The 15,788-nt window shown below is 48.3% G+C and overlaps 1 protein-coding gene across 6 annotated transcripts in view; it reads right to left on the bottom strand.

Moving 5' to 3' along the window:
• The window catches only part of myo9b (myosin IXB), a 103,105-nt gene that overhangs the window by 11,633 nt on the left and 75,684 nt on the right, over window positions 1-15,788 (bottom strand). For 5 of the 6 annotated variants that reach the window (XM_069927828.1, XM_069927825.1, XM_069927824.1 and 2 more), the window contains 9 exons: window positions 13,066-13,215; window positions 11,360-11,526; window positions 7,587-8,444; window positions 6,905-6,992; window positions 5,115-5,218; window positions 3,582-3,718; window positions 2,389-2,606; window positions 1,988-2,095; window positions 776-952 (listed from right to left, as the gene is read on the bottom strand). In XM_069927828.1, coding sequence (XP_069783929.1) covers window positions 776-952; window positions 1,988-2,095; window positions 2,389-2,606; window positions 3,582-3,718; window positions 5,115-5,218; window positions 6,905-6,992; window positions 7,587-8,444; window positions 11,360-11,526; window positions 13,066-13,215 — 2,007 coding nt within the window. The remainder of the gene's footprint in view (window positions 1-775; window positions 953-1,987; window positions 2,096-2,388; window positions 2,607-3,581; window positions 3,719-5,114; window positions 5,219-6,904; window positions 6,993-7,586; window positions 8,445-11,359; window positions 11,527-13,065; window positions 13,216-15,788) is intronic. The other variant, XM_069927829.1, reaches the window with a different exon arrangement.

Here is a 15,788-nt window from a genome sequence, read left to right as displayed (position 1 = left end):
GAGTGGGGTGAAGCTGCAGGCTGAGGGTGTGAGGTTGCAGGTGAGAAACATTCCCAGCTTGCCCTTTTCAATCTGGCAAAAATTTCCCATGATAAACACTTCAATCAGAACTCCAAGTGGTGGAGGGTTACAATGGGAGGGTAGTAGATCATTTAAGTGGATAGTTTCATTCTGGGTGGTTTTGAGCTTCTCAAGTGTTATTGGGAGCTGCCTTCATTCAGACAGGAGGAGATCCTTTATTACACCCTTGAATGTGCTTTCTGGATGATAGAAGGGATAAATTCTTGCTGGAGATGGTCATTACTTGTTTGGGATGGGGATGGTAACCAGCAACTGTGAACTGTGCCTCAGAAATTGCAGACAATGGAGATCTCAAACAAGAGTCTAATACTGTGAGACTAACGTCGCTCTTTCCCTTCCCATCAAATTCTGGAGAGGATGGGTTAATATTCTGCAGATATTACTGAAGCAGCCACCAAGTAGATCAGCTGCCATCTCACTGTCCAATTCCACAACACAACAACACACTATTCTCCAGTTCTGCTGGCAGTCATCTATAATCAGTGCCACTGGAACTCTGTGCTATCCCTGTTATGTAAACTTTTCTCGTCTGTATACGTTTTCCAAATTTTAAATACCTCCCTTGAATGCCTCTTCTTAAACTCCTCTTTCTAAGAAGAACTGAAGTTTATGGCCTCACTGTACTGGCAAAGTAGCTAACCACTAAATTCCTCCCAGCTTATGATAACCTCAAGAGTGTTGTGCGAAGATTTACCTTCAGTGCCTCTATCTCCTCCTTCCTGGAATAACTTCGGGCAAACTCGTCCAGGAGCGATTGGAAGAGGTTCAGCACAAACTGCACTTCGGTCTTCTGCCTCTCGCCCACCAGACTGGCCAGGAGCATCTGGTAGTTCTGCATCAGGTCTCTGTAGCCCACGTGGTTCTGTCCATTCTAGAGACAGACAGCAAAGCAACATTAGCAGTGAAAGAAAATAAATGGCAATATTAATTTTTTGCTTCAAGCTGTTGATACTGAGCTCACTGCCATAAAAAAAGCTCCATAAAGTGATTTGTACTGCTGTATTAGAAGGGATAGGGCAGAGTTACAGAGTTTAGAAGCCTATCAACATTCAGTAAGCATCTTTGGGACTCATTCCTAATGATGACAGTCAGTGTCCTTGGGACCCGTACACACGGTGACAGCGCCTCTGCGTCCCATATACTTGGTGACAGTATCTGTGGGACCTGTACCCCCGGTGACTGTGTCTGAGGGATCCGTACCCACGGTGACAGTCAGGGTCTGTGAGACCCGTACCCCTGGTGACAGTGTCTGTGGGACCCGTACCCTTGGTGATAGTGTCTGTGGGACCTGTACCCCTGATGATGGTGTCTGTGGGTCCCATGCCCCCAGTGACAGTGTCTGTCTATGGGACCCGTACCCCCCAGTGACAGCATCTGTGGGACCCGTACCTCGTGTCAGCACCCATAGGACCTGTACCCCAGGTGACAGTGTCTTTGCGACCTGTACCCCAGGTGACAATCAGCAACAGTGGGACCTGTACCCCCAGTGACGCACAGTATGTGTGGTACTTGCACCGACAGGATTGGTGTTAAATTGGCCACTGTACATTGTGCCTAGTGTACAAGGGAGCAGCAGAATCTGACAGGGCTGACGGGAACGTGGGCAACATAAAAATGGATTTGTGTTTATTCGTGTAGATGGATATTTGATTATTGTTGCTAACTCACTGTGTTGAGACGCTTGTTTTGGTGCAGAATGATGATAACCTGGATAAGTCAGCGTTTATAGGACCTGTGTTGTTTAAGCATTAGTATCCGACTATGTCCCAGTGCCACATGGCAGCTACGCACACCACATCCCAATGTAGATTTTCTCTGGGGATCCTAATATTTACTGGGCTCTGACTGATAATTTGATATTAATGAAGGCAGAAGATCAGAGGGAGAAGATTAATGAATTACTCACATGGACAGGATAAGTACTTTTCAGGTTACATCGGAATTTATCCGTCACTCGGATGAACAAAGTATCAATGTTAGATTCCTGGGAAACTCGAGAGCTGACATCATTTACCTGGTGACAAAATATTCTGGTAATTGTGGGTTCAAAACACTCTGCTTCATCGCGGGAGGAAGACAACAAGGGAGACAAACTTGGAGGAGGTGGAAAGGGAGGGAGGAAAAGGGGGAATGACACACCCCAGGAAGTGGAGAGATTGAAAGGATATCTGTAGAAAGGGGCAAGGAGGGGACGGGGTGGGAGTAAGAAGGAATCTGAGAAGGAAGAGCACTTGAGACAGGAAGCATCAGATGGAGAGGCTGGCACAGGGTATGAGTTAATTCAGCCATCTGGAGCCACCAACGCACCTTGTTCAGCAAGAATTCGTCCAGAAGTTTCAACTCATTGGCATTGGTGATATTGCGGCCCACATGCGCACCCCATTGCTCGGATGCCGTGGTGGCATTGCTGATTTTAATGCTCCAGCTCCGCTTGACTTTTGTGCTCTGTTCTTTGGCCGAGTCCATGTACGGATGTTGAGTGGAATGAGCCATCGGCAAGGTGGCAGATTTCACCACCTCTGGTTCTGCAAAAAGCAAGTCCAGCATTTCATCAGAGACATTTCAATCCTGGGAAAATGTTCCCCATCGACAACATCATAACCTCTGGTGTCCACTTGCATCTCGTACTATTGGGTTATTTTGCTGTCGCAAAGAGAGGAGAGTACTGAATGCCATCCCTCTCACTAATCCCTCACTCTGAATAGTTAGCATGGTATGGTCATTGCGAGTGTCATAGAAAAGATAGAGGACCAGATCCACAAAGAAAAGTAATGGTCGATCAGGGCATTGAGTGCAGGAACAGAGATGTCATATTCCAAGTGTACAAGTGGTTGGTGAGATTGCACGTTGGGGTATTGTATGCGGTTCTGGTCACCCAACTATGGGAAAGATAACATTAATCTGGAAAAGGTGCAGAAAAGATTCACAAGACTATTACCATGACTGGCAAGCTTGAATTATAATGAGAGTCTGGGAGTTTTCTCCCTGCAATGTAGGAGGGTGAGGTGATACCTTACAGAGGTTTATAAAATCATGAAGGGCGTAATCAGTCATGGTCTTTTTCCAATGGTAGGGGAATCTAAAACTGAAGCTTAAAGCGAGTGAGATAAGAGGAACACCTTTTTCCACAAAGACGGTGTTGGGGGATCTGGACACAGTGATAGAAGTGGGTAGTTGCAATGTTTGAAAGATATTTAGACAGGTAGATGATATGAAAGATTTAGATGTGTATGGGTCAATTGCAGAAAAAAAGGGTAGAAGTCTGGTCAATCTGAGCAAATTGGACTGAAAAGCCTCTGTAAAACTCTGAATACAGGGGAGTGCTAGATTAAAAAGTTCTGTTGAAAAGTGGGGAGATACAGGATGAGCTGAATGGTCTTCCTTCATATGATCTTCTGATAATGAGCCAGGGATAGAGGTAGAATGAGACTGATGAGCTGCATGGCCTTTGCTCACTGTACTCTTACCATGTACTCAATAATGGAGGTGGGAATACTCACTGTCACTAAAATTCTTCATTGAATCCTGTGTCAAAGTGAGAGCGACATCCTCCAGTGTTGGTGGCAACTCCTTAGACAGCTTTTTGTCAGCTTGCCGCTTCCTCAAGAGCCTCCGTAACGGACTGCGAAACTGGGATCTGGGCAGGGGCAGAGAGTGAAAGTTGGCAAACACAAGGTCGAAAGTGGCCAACTCTCCACAAAGACCAGCAAAGCAGATCTGCCCTCTAGCCAGCTGACAACCTAAAACTCCTTTATTCCACCCTGCCTTTCCCGCCCTTCCCCACCTGCAGAAGTCCTGCCTACATTTGCTCAAAGCTTCATCTTGGCATAAACTGACCCTTCTCCATCCCCTCTCCAACCTCGCCAAATTCTCAGCAAGTCTCTCCCCAACCTCAGCAAGACCCTTGTCACACTAATCGTTGAATGTTCCAACACTACAAGAAGAATGTCTCACTGCCGCCTCTCTTTGTGTTAGGATTACTGTGATTTATTATCCATCTCTCATGTATTTATTGACTCTTAATTCAATTCATGATATTTTTTGCAAATACAGTACCTGTTCGAATGCAGCAGGCAAGAATACAGTGCATTTATACATTGCACAATAACCTCATTGTTATTGACCCCCCCATATTGCCATCGTTTTACAGGAGCCAAGATCGTGTTATATGGCGAGCTCTCCACTGGCCACTGAGACAGAGGTGCACCAAAGAAGAGGTACAAAGACTGCCTAAAGAAATCTCTTGGTGCCTGCCACATTGACCACCGGCAGTGGGCTGATATCGCCTCAAACCGTGCATCTTGGTGCCTCACAGTTCGGCGGGCAGCAACCTCCTTTGAAGAAGACCGCAGAGCCCACCTCACTGACAAAAGACAAAGGAGGAAAAACCCAACACCCAACCCCAACCCACCAATTTTCCCTTGCAACTGCTGCAACCGTGTCTGCCTGTCCTGCATCGGACTTGTCAGCCACAAATGAGCCTGCAGCTGACGTGCACCTTACCCCTCCATAAATCTTCGTCCGCGAAGCCAAGCCAAAGAAGAAGAAGATATGTACAGTCAGATGATAATGAAATAAAACTTGATTATCATAATCATCACTCAGACTAGGGCTCAGACAGCAATTTCCATCAATTCTCTGCGTTGCCACTACCCTAAACAAAGTAGAACTGGCTGAGCAGGTATCTCATTGCGTTTGCTGATCATGACCAGCATCAGGGCTAGTTCTTCCCTGGGTAATCATCCCCCCTGCTTCCAAATGCCATCCAGAAGGAGCCCAGAAGATCTCACATTTACACTCCGACAGAAGACCTCACATTTACACTCCGACAGCTCCCAGATTATCGTGTTCTCTATACCCATCTCCCCATCTAAAAGATCTTCAGCTTTCGCTGTATCGAATCAGAACCCAAGTCCTAGCCACAGAAGAATCAGTGAAAAGCAGGGAAGAATTATGCTTGAAGGAAGGTCACAACTTCCCAGGAATGGGAGGGGTAGGACCCAGGATCACCCTTAGTTCAGTATCTGACATACTTGGGAGATTCTAGTGTCTGGGTGGGATCCAACTCGTTGCTCATCTTCTTCTGAACCAATGGTTTTGTTGGTGTTCTTTCACCATCCCGCAATCCATTCGGAGTCTACATGGATGGATAGGTAGGAAGAGAGAGGGAGGAACATATTATGTTTAAAGGGAAAACAGTATAATGTTAAATTTAATGGAAATATATTGTAACCAGCTTGGTTGAGGGTAGGAGAGGAGGAAAGGGTTGTTGGGGAGAAGGATGGGATTAAATGGTTCTCCAGACAAATATCATAGAACCAGACAATGTGGGATTAGGATCTAATAGATGTCTTTATTCTGCATCCTAGTCTCAAAGGAACAACTGTAAATTGCAGCAAGGCCCATCCATTACTTGATCCCCAGGACTTCCCAGACCAACCCCCTGCCCCCCCACCCCCTCATTCTCCACAAACACAATCTTTAAAAGGTACCAACTGAAACATGTCTGAGGTGCACATTAGTTTACACCTCCCCTCCGGGTACCTCTCTGGTGCAGCTCCTGGATGGTTGACTTGTATCCTGATGGGTCTGGAAACCCAAGTGATGTGTGGTGAGAATTCAAGGACAGTGTCCTTGCTACCCCAATATAGAGCCTTTCATCCCCTGATTGGGTTCTGGAGGGTATCGCTGGAGATTGTTGCAGAAAGAATCCAAATTAATTCCACCCAGTCTTATCCCTGATTATCTGAGGTACAATGGGGAAGGTGCTGTTCCTTCTACAACTGCATGTTCTTACAAGGGATGTCCCTGACCTCTGCATTTCCAGTATCCCTCATCTCTCCCTGTGAATCTTCCAACTGATTAGTAAAGACTCCCTGCCTGAGTGGCTAACACACTGGATGTATATTACACTGGACAACAAAGATTTTGCTTCCTGAACACTTTTGGGTGTGTTCTATGGATTTTGGGCTGCTGATCACAAAAATCACCTTAAAATTTTCCTATCACATACCATTTTTAGGTATAACCTATTTTTGTGATTTCCTGTCATACATTTTCAGCTGACAAAGCAAGTGGTTTTAGTCAGTCTAAACATGCCTGGGCTCACACTCAGTGCAGGTGTCTTAAGAGTAAAACATTATAAATGTCAGCTGACACCTGAATTAAAAGGTAAGCCTAAGCATGCTTAGTCAGGGTAGATGCAGACAGGCTATAAAAGCAGCTCACATATACAGATGCTGTGCATTACATTGATTATAGATTGAACGCATTTTGATGCACATGTTGTTCAGGCAATAGGACAGTGGGTGTACTCAACAATAGCATTTATTGTCATATTCAGCATTCACACTTGCACTTCTTCCCTGCTGATCTTGGTGATGAACATGGTGAAAGGTTTCACCAGGACATTGCAACCATGGAAAGCGGTTATCAGAGTAACTGGAATCCATCAATACTGGCTGACTATTGTTGGTCACTGACATGAGAGGTTTCAGATGCTGAGTACAAACGTAAATCACCAGCAAAACATTTTTTGGTCAGTTGAACTAATGCAATGTATCAGCACCATTATGCGACTAAACATGCTAAATTCATTCAAAGTTCATTTAATGTGATACAGCAAATGTGAAATTATCAGCTTAAAGTTGTCTATCATAATCCCCAACTTTTTTTCAGGAAGCAAACCTTTTGGAAAAAAAAATTGTCCCGTGTAACAAAGCACAGTGTGGAAAGGTAATGAGGAGAGGCCATTCACATCTCTCCCCCCCCAACCCAAGTCACATCCCTCGCCAACCACTCAGCCATCAGGACCACACCTCACCTCTTTCAACTGTGCCTCCATTTCGATCGCTGTAGGAGAAGACAAGCTCGGCTGCAAAGCCTCTGGAGAAAATGAGAACTCTTTGCTCCTGTATGTGAGGGAGTGATGGCAGGGACAGGGAAGATGGAGAGGGAGATTCATAGTGGGGGGATGGTGGGGGTGGACATGAGAGAAATGAGTAGGGGGGATGTGAGCAAAAGAAGTGGAGGGCAAGGGTGAAAGAAAATGACAAAGATAGCAGGAAAGAGAAGTGGGATGGGTACGAAGGAGAGGAGGAAGAGAGAAGAGAAAAATTGTTAAAAGTGTGACCTGCTGAGTTTCTCCAGCACATTTGTGTATTGAACTTGACCCCAGCAACTGAGGAATTTCTTGTTTAATGCTAAAAATATATTTTTTATTTACATCAGTCGCCTTCCCCACCTCAGTTCCGCAATGCTAGACTGTCTTCGTGAGGCTGTGAAACAGCCAGGAGTCTCCTGTTCACACCATCACCTTCGGCTCCACTTTCAGTCCAGTTACAATGGCCAGATTCGGATATTAATCATCCTTCTGCTCCCATTAATAGCGAGCAGCATCACATTTCATGATTCCCATTCCTGCCCTCCAACCAACCCCACCCAGGCTCACACTGCGCTCCTGGAGAGAAACTCCTAACTCCAAGGAGGAATACCCCAACTCATACTTGGTGCTTTTCAGTGGAGGCTGGTTTTCCTTCTTCTCTGCTGTTGGACTGGTCAGGTCATAGTTACGTCTGTCTTTCCACTTCTCTGCCTTATTCCTCAGCTTCCTGTGGTCGTGGTAACGATGAATGGCTCCTGGTAGGGATCCGGGACTATCAGGCACTTTCTTGGCTACTTGCCCACTTAGTTCCTCATTGCCATCGGTCTGGGCCGTCTCTGCTGAATCGGGGCTGGGCAGCACAGTCTCAACAGCGGCAAGTTGCAGAGATTTTGGTCGTTCCAGTGCAGCTGGTGGCTGCTTGCTTTCGGTCTGCTCACTTGCTCCTTTGGCCACATGGGCAGAGTCCGGGTCTGGTTGTCGATGGAGATCTCCACCGTCTAACTGTTTGTCAGTTAGCCCTGCTGGCAGTGGCCACTCCTCTCCCAAACGCCCCTTGGCCAATGCACTGGCACTCTGCACCATCCTTTCCACAATATCCCTGCTTTCAACCATCTGCTGGAGCGCGGGAGGGGAGGTGGGATCATCCTGAGGGGTGGGGGATGCCAGCTGACGCTGGAGCTTGTCATGTTCCAAGCCGCGCATCCGCCGATTCTCCCGCTTCTCACGGGAATTTGTCCTCTCTACGCCCTCTAGCTGTGCTCTCTGCGGAGGGGCAGTAATGTTCTCCTGAGGGTTCTGTGACACTTCTAGGCCAACAGTATCCATGGGGGACACAGGTCCGGGACAGATCTCAGCCTGTGATACCCCCTTAGTGTCTTGGTCAGTTGTGGACTGTGATTGGCTGGAAGGCTGCTCTCTCTCCTCAAGCTGGATTGCATGCTCTTGCGCACTCTGTCGTGCCTGCCGTAATAGACGGACCCTAAAAGTAAAAGAAAAGAGCTTTTGGAGAGTGCAACAAGTTACAATGGAAAAAAAATAATAATTTGCTCCCATTCTTCTCATCTGTTCATAGGATGTCAACCTCATTGGCAAAGTGTCCATCTCTAATTTCCCTGAATGGTGAGGCACTGTGGAGACCAGGTATGAGTGGCAGATGTTCTTCCCAGAAGGATCTCAGTGGACCAGATGGGTTCTGACAACAATCTGGTAGCCCCACGGTCACCGTCCCCCAGAGACTGAACAGCGAGCAGAGTCATTGCTTCATAGGTCCCGCGAACTGGGCTCAATCCTGGCATCTCCTTGTGCTCCCTGTGGCGGAGGATTTCTGTGCTCCTTATTACCCGCGTCAGAGTCAGTGGCTGCTGAGAAAAGCAGGATGGAGTTGCTGAGCGGTTTTGGAGGAGGGAGAGGTGTGTGAGGGGAAATGGGTCAAAAGGAAAACTTGGGGAAAATAGGAGAGTTGGCATAGACGATGGGCCCAATGGCAGCAAGAAATATGGAAAAAAAATATTTTAAACTGCAGATTTATATAATTCCTAAAATTTTCATTTCCAAATCATCTCTGTAGGATTTTAACTTAAGGAGAGTGGTTGTGGATACTGGGTGCAAGCTCAGGATGGTTCTGTAACCAACCTTGCATTTCACATCGTGCCCTTCATCCCATCAACCAGAGTCACTTTCACCCGATTAACTGTATCCACTGCTATCATGTAGGAAACATGGCAACCAATTCACATACAGCAGGGTCCCACAGGCACCAAAGTGACCACAGTTTTGTGATGCTGAATGAGGGACGACAATTATCCTTCGATAATCATTCTCAACGGGGGCCCTATGGCTCTCCCTTGTGGCCACAAAAGCCTTGTTTGCTTTTCACTTCATATAACATAAATTTTCATGTAGTCGGTAGGAGAAAAGTAGGGAATAAACTAAGACTTGTCTGCTCAAAACTTAGCCCAAAGGGGGAACCATAGCTGAAAGAAAAAGAATGAGGATGGCTGTTCTAGGACACAAGGGTAATTTCCCTGCTTTCCTTCGCAATATTGGGATGGGATCATTCAAATTCACTTGAGAAGGCAGATTTCAACCTCCTCTGGAATTGGTATGTTTAACAGTGCAGCCTTCGCAGTGCGTGTGTCAGCCCGAGCTGCTTCATCTCATTGCAGACGTGTGGTAGAATGAATGGGCTGTCCATGGTCTCTTGTACTGCCAGACTGACACCACCCACAAATTGGAGAAACTGCACCTCATCTTCCACCTGGCCACCCTCCAAACGGATGGGATGAACATCGAGTTCTCTGGCTTTCGTTAAACCTCTCCGCCCCCCCCCCCCACCGCTCCACATCTCTCTCTCTCTCTCTTCCCTCTATTTCCCTTCACATAGACAAAATCAATTCTCACCTCTCCCCTCGTATCCACTTTATTGGACTGGATTCCTCCCCCAGCCAGAGCTGTCTCTATTCTGAGATTTCCTGCTTTTTGCTTATTCTTTGCCTATTCCTTGAAAAGAGGGCTCAGGCCTGAATCTCAGCAATATATCTTCAGGCCATTTCACGTCAGGCCTCCATAGCCTAGATGGAAAACTAAGAACTTACCTTTCAGACAGCAGCCCTAAAAGGCTGATCCAGCGTCCCATTCGTGTCCAGAGGCATCTCATAGCGCCCTCCGGATCCGACGGAGACGGGGCGACTGGTGCCATAGTGCCATCCATCATAAAAATGTAGCAGAGCAATGGCTGTCTTCCCTACCCATAATCCCCCAGGCAGCTGGAACCGGTCTGTGGTTCCCAGAACAGTTCCAGCTGCGTGGGAGATTATGGGTAGGGAAGACGGCCATTGCTCTGTGGCATTTTGAGCTGCAGAGAGAGGCCCTGAAGGCCAAAGCGGCCTGGTGTGGCTGTCTCAGGCCGCATCAGCCACCCCCTGATGGCTCAGCTGCCCTGTCAGCTCCTGCCGCTCCGACAGCCCCGCTGACAGATCCCACTGCCCCAACGGCCCCGCTGACAGCTCCCACTGCCCTGACAGTCCTGGCTGACAGCTCCCGCTGCCCCGACAGTCCACACTAACAGCTCCCGCTGGCCCCTGCTGACACCTCCCGCTTGCTCCCACTGACACCTCCCACTGCTCTGACGGTCCCCGCTGCCCCTGACTTGGAGGAAGAGGGATGAGTGGGGAGATGGGTCATGGGCTGACGGCATCAACAGCCCACCCCTAAACAGCTGCTTAGCAAGGCTGTACATTCAGATCGATTGGTGGAGTGCTGCGCTCCGCCAATTATCCCTCTCCAAGAGGGGTTGGATTATGCGGCTCAGAGACGGCCTCCACACATTCAGAGAGGTACGCGATTATGCATTTTGGCCTTTTGCCCTATCTGAAATAACACTGCAAGACCAGCTGAGTGCCTCCAGCATTTTGGTGTGTTTTAGTACAAGGATAGTCACTGGCTAATGAATACTCAGTATGTTACCTCCTCTTGTGACCACCTTGTTGACATGGCTGGTCCACCTCAATCTCAGGTGAAGGGTAACATCCAGAATGGGGATCTGTTTGCCGGTGAATATTAAGGCAAAATGGTTCACCCTCTCTTGTTTGAGGTGTTCACTGCCTAGTATATGTGTAACATGACTCTTCCCATTTACCAACTACTATCGCATAGATGCACAACAATGAGATTCTTTCCACTTGACGGTCAAAATTGGAGACATTCATTGCTGATTCTACAGGGCACAATTTCATTTGTAACTCTTCAAATGCAAAAGCAGCCCAAGTCTCATTAGTGTCAATCCTCATCACCGTTCCCATAATGTGCCCCGGGATATCTCGGTGATACATGTGCTGACCCCATGGGCCTGGAACAACCTGATGGCCTCATTACTGCTGCTGAGGACAGAATTACCTTCTGCGCACCAGGAAGCCGCGGCACACAGCCTGGCACAACTTGATTGCACGGACCTGCTTCAGATAGGCACGTCTTTGCAGGTAGCCCCGCCAGATCAGCTGGATCACACTCGCTGCACTCAGCCTCTGCAGGGCCAGGCGAACCAGAAAAGATCGACAGTGGGCCTGGAGACAGAGAACAATAAACAGGTAACCCACCAGACAGCAAGCACCTCTGGCCTGAACAGGCAGCGATGCAACCACCATACATCCCCCCAAACAGGTGGCGAAGCCACCCCAATACCTGCCCCCCAAACAGGCAGCAGAGCGACTCCCCCCTCCATGCCCTCCCTGAACAATTCCCATAACCGCCTGAACAGACAGTGAGTGATCCCCATACCCCCCCCCTCCACTGAACAAGCAGAGAGCGATCAACCTTCTCCCTTGAACAGGTGGTAAGGTGGCCCCCCCCCCAGCCCCCCAAACAGGCAGCAAGCAATCCCATACCCTCCCTAAACAGGAGGTGAACAACCCCTCTCATACACCCCCTGAACAGACAGTGAGCGATCACCATTCCCCTTGAACAAGCAATGAGTGACCCACAATTCCCCCCCCCCCCCAACAGGCAGCAAGTGATCCCCATACCCCCCTCCCCCACCTGAACAGGCAGTGAGTGATCCCCATACCACCCCCCCCTCCACTGAACAAACAGTGAGCGATCAACCTTCTCCCTTGAACAGGTGGTAAGGTGGCCCCCCCCTCCCAGCCCCCCAAACAGGCAGCAAGCGATCCCATACCCTCCCTAAACAGGAGGTGAACAACCCCTCCCATACACCCCCTGAACAGACAGTGAGCGATCACCATTCCTCTTGAACAGGCAATGAGTGACCTACAATTCCACCACCCCCCAACAGGCAGCAAGTGATCCCCATACCCCCCTCCCCCACCTGAACAGGCAGCGATGTGATCCGCATACCCCACCAGAACACGCGGTGAGCAACCCCTGACCTTTACAGGCAGCTAACGACCCCTCCCCTTGCCCTGAAGGGGCAGTGAGCGCCACAGGCCACAAGCAACCAGCCCCTGAGCCCCCTCCGCCCTGAACAGATGACAAGCCATCCCTGACCGTTACAGGTGGCAAATGCCATTCATCTTCTATAAACGCTGAATGACACCAAATTTTCAATGATTAAATCAGCACCTCTCCTCCTGAATAAAGAGCCTGTGATCCTTATCCGGAACAAACAGCAAGTGACGCTGGTCATGAACAAACAGTGGCTCTGTACAGTTACACAGCCAGCGGCCCTGTAGTGTTTACATTTTCCCATCCTGAGTTTATTTTAGATGTGGTGCCTGTCAACATGCAGCTCCGGAAGATCATCCACTGAGGCACACGGTGCTCTGGCCACACCTCACCGCCCTTCCAACTCACACGAGTGACTGCTGCCAACTGGCACGCTCCAAGGTGTCGGAGGGATAGACTGTCAAGAGCACAGGAAAGACCCTCCATGCATGCAGAGAGGCAAGGACCCCTCCGAAATTATCGCTGATGGAATGTATGGGGCTGAAAAATTACTGAATTGTTGATATATTGAACCTAACACATTTGATACAGTGAGGGAAGACAATGTCACTTCTGTATTGGATCATTTAGGAATAAAGCATATTTTGGGGGGGGGGGAGGGGGGAATAAATAGACAGATTGCAAGCACTGCCTCCACCCACCTGAATTGTGATTACGGCCTGCCTCATCCTCAAAAACCGCCTCCTTTCCAGGACAGCCCGGAACCAGTTCTGCAGGAGCAGGATCTTCCGCATCACTTCCCGGTGCAAGACGTCCTGAAGCTTCTGACGTTCCGATTCCTTCATAAAAACCTGGGAACGGTAGGCCAGGGGATGAGAGGGCAAGGTCAACAGAGAGGAGCGAGGGGTACACATATCCCCATCACAGCACCCGTAGCTGGATATGAAAGACTGAGGCTGGGCTTCCCATAGGTTCTCCCAGCTGGCCCCTGCCCTCCCAGAAAGAAACCTGGAGTTTGCTGGAATACAACTTCCAGCATCATTTGTTGTCTGTGCCTGTCCCTAATATACAAGGAATGCTAGAGGTTATTAAACCAAGGGTTACAGTAACTTAAGAACCATAGAACATTACAGCAAACAGACACTTTTGCCCATCTAGTCCGTGCTGATTATTCCGTCCAATTCCACTGACCTGTACACGGACTATAACCCTCCATACGTTACCCCTGCCATCCACATGTCTATTCAAATTTTTCTTAAATGTCAAAAATGGAGCCCACATTGCCCACTTCAGCTCGTTCCACACTCACCACTTTCTCAACGATGGAGGTTCTGCCAAAGTACGTGCTCCAAGTGGTTTTTAGAGCTGAACCACTGCTGTAAGTTTAGAAATGTAACAAAGAATTTTGCATTGCTTGGAAGAGAAAAAACTTTGATAACTCTTCTCAACATTTCCTCATTCACCCTGAGCCCATGCCCTCTAGTTCTTGTCTCATCTGAACCTCAGTGGTTTGCATTTACTCTGACTATATCTCTCAGAGTTTAGGGGGCCTTATTCAATGCAAGGTGCACAAGCTAGTGCACATCTCTCATCGATTCTGTCCAGCTCCCACAGGAGCCAGAGTGAGGAAGGCGAGCTGGTGGGGGTAGCAGGAGCCAAGGAGTGGATTTTGGCCTGGGACATGGACAGATGGGCTCAGAGGCGAAGGCAGGGCGAGTCTGACTGCAGGGAGCAGGGATTTGGCGTGGGGTCAATGATAAAAGGGTTCAGGGGCAGGAAGGGCTGTGGGTGCAAGAGATTAAGATAGGGTGTGTAGTGATCAATGTGTTCATTTGATAATTCGTGCCCTTGGCTATTTGTCATCCTACCCATCAACAGTGATGATCTCTGGGTAACAGCGCTCTCATCCAACTCTGCCTTTGCCTGAACGCATCTTCAGTTCGACAAGCATCCTCGCACCGAGAGCAAGTCAGAGGAACTGCAGCAAATTCCAACCACCATCCCTTGCCGTTCTCCTCCACCTCACACATCCTCCTGACTTGGAAGGGTCTCAATGTCACAGGGTCTAAGCTTTGGAGTTCTGCCTAGTCTCACTAGGAGGACTGATGGTCACGTTCTCAAGGGCAAGGGGGGGAAGGCTAATAATTGCTGGCCTTGCTGGAGACACTCGCATCTTGCCAGTACAGTTAAATCCAAATTATTCAAAATTCAAACAAGTAGCAACCTCAAGCAACCGGGGTGGGTGGGGGTGGAAAAAAAAAATAGAAATAGGTACAAAATGCAAACATTCCAAATCGGTGCCCCTAGAGGTCAGATCGCCAATCTATCCAACGTGCAATTTCAAGCAACTGGCAAATTCATTTATCCGACACCGACAAATCCCCATAGGTACCGGATAACGGGGGTTTTATTGTATATCCGAATATCTGCAGGTGTCTGCAAATACACATGGGAGGGGTAGCTGGTTGTCTCCTTTCACTGCCAGGAGCAGATGCAGAGGCTCTAAAACGATGCAGGTAATATTCTGGACTTTGTATAGACTGTGGAACATTACGCAGGATTACATTAAATGCGTTGCACAGAAACAATCTGCTCAGACTAACCAGTAGACACAGGTTTTTGTGCTCCAGTCAGGCTTAACGTCTCACGAAGCCCATCAATGTAACCTTCTGCTGCCTTCCCCCTTATGCACTTGCTCAACCCCCCCTAAACAATGTGATTCAACCATTCTCAGCAACATATTCTCTAGGTTTCTTCTGGATTCCCCAATGGATTTTTTTTTCTATCGATGGATTCTAGACATGCCCTCTCCAGAAATGGAAACATATTTTCTACGTTCCACTACAGCAAAATCTTCAGAATCTTGATTCTGTCACTCTTCACCTTTTTTTTTACTCAAGAGATCCAATCAGATCATCCCTTCCAGAAATCCACACCCTGTAAATCTGGTATCAACCTCATCTGTGCCCACTGCCTTTTATCTTGTTTAAAACACTTGACAACCAGAAATGCTGGCAATACTCTCAATGAGATCCAAGGAGTTAAATATTAAAATCTGCAGCTGCTGTGATTGTAGTTTGTACAAACATGCAGGAAAAACTCAGCATATTATGCAGTATGCTTTATGAAGCAAAAATCAAGATTCATAACCAATGTTTGATGCCTCAGCCCTTCCTTCGCCCAGGTACAAGCTAAAGGTGAATAAAATGGTGGTGGAAGGAGCACAGGGCCACAGGTTGTTGGTGGATACAGGTGGGAGGGAGCAAGAGAGAAAATGCTGTGATGAGGGAGGGAATAGCTCTCTGAATGGAGAGGATGGGTGGGATCAGGGAGAGGTGGAAATGGGGGGGTACTCGAGAAGTCGGGCTGGGAGCTGAAGGTTTGGGGAGGAGGTGGAGGGTAGAGGAGGTCAGAGGGAGGAGGG

Source organism: Narcine bancroftii, chromosome 3 (assembly GCF_036971445.1).
Source record: "Narcine bancroftii isolate sNarBan1 chromosome 3, sNarBan1.hap1, whole genome shotgun sequence".
NCBI lineage: Eukaryota > Metazoa > Chordata > Chondrichthyes > Torpediniformes > Narcinidae > Narcine > Narcine bancroftii.
Note: the sequence above shows the minus strand (reverse complement) of the source record. Positions and strands in the feature narration are given on the sequence as shown.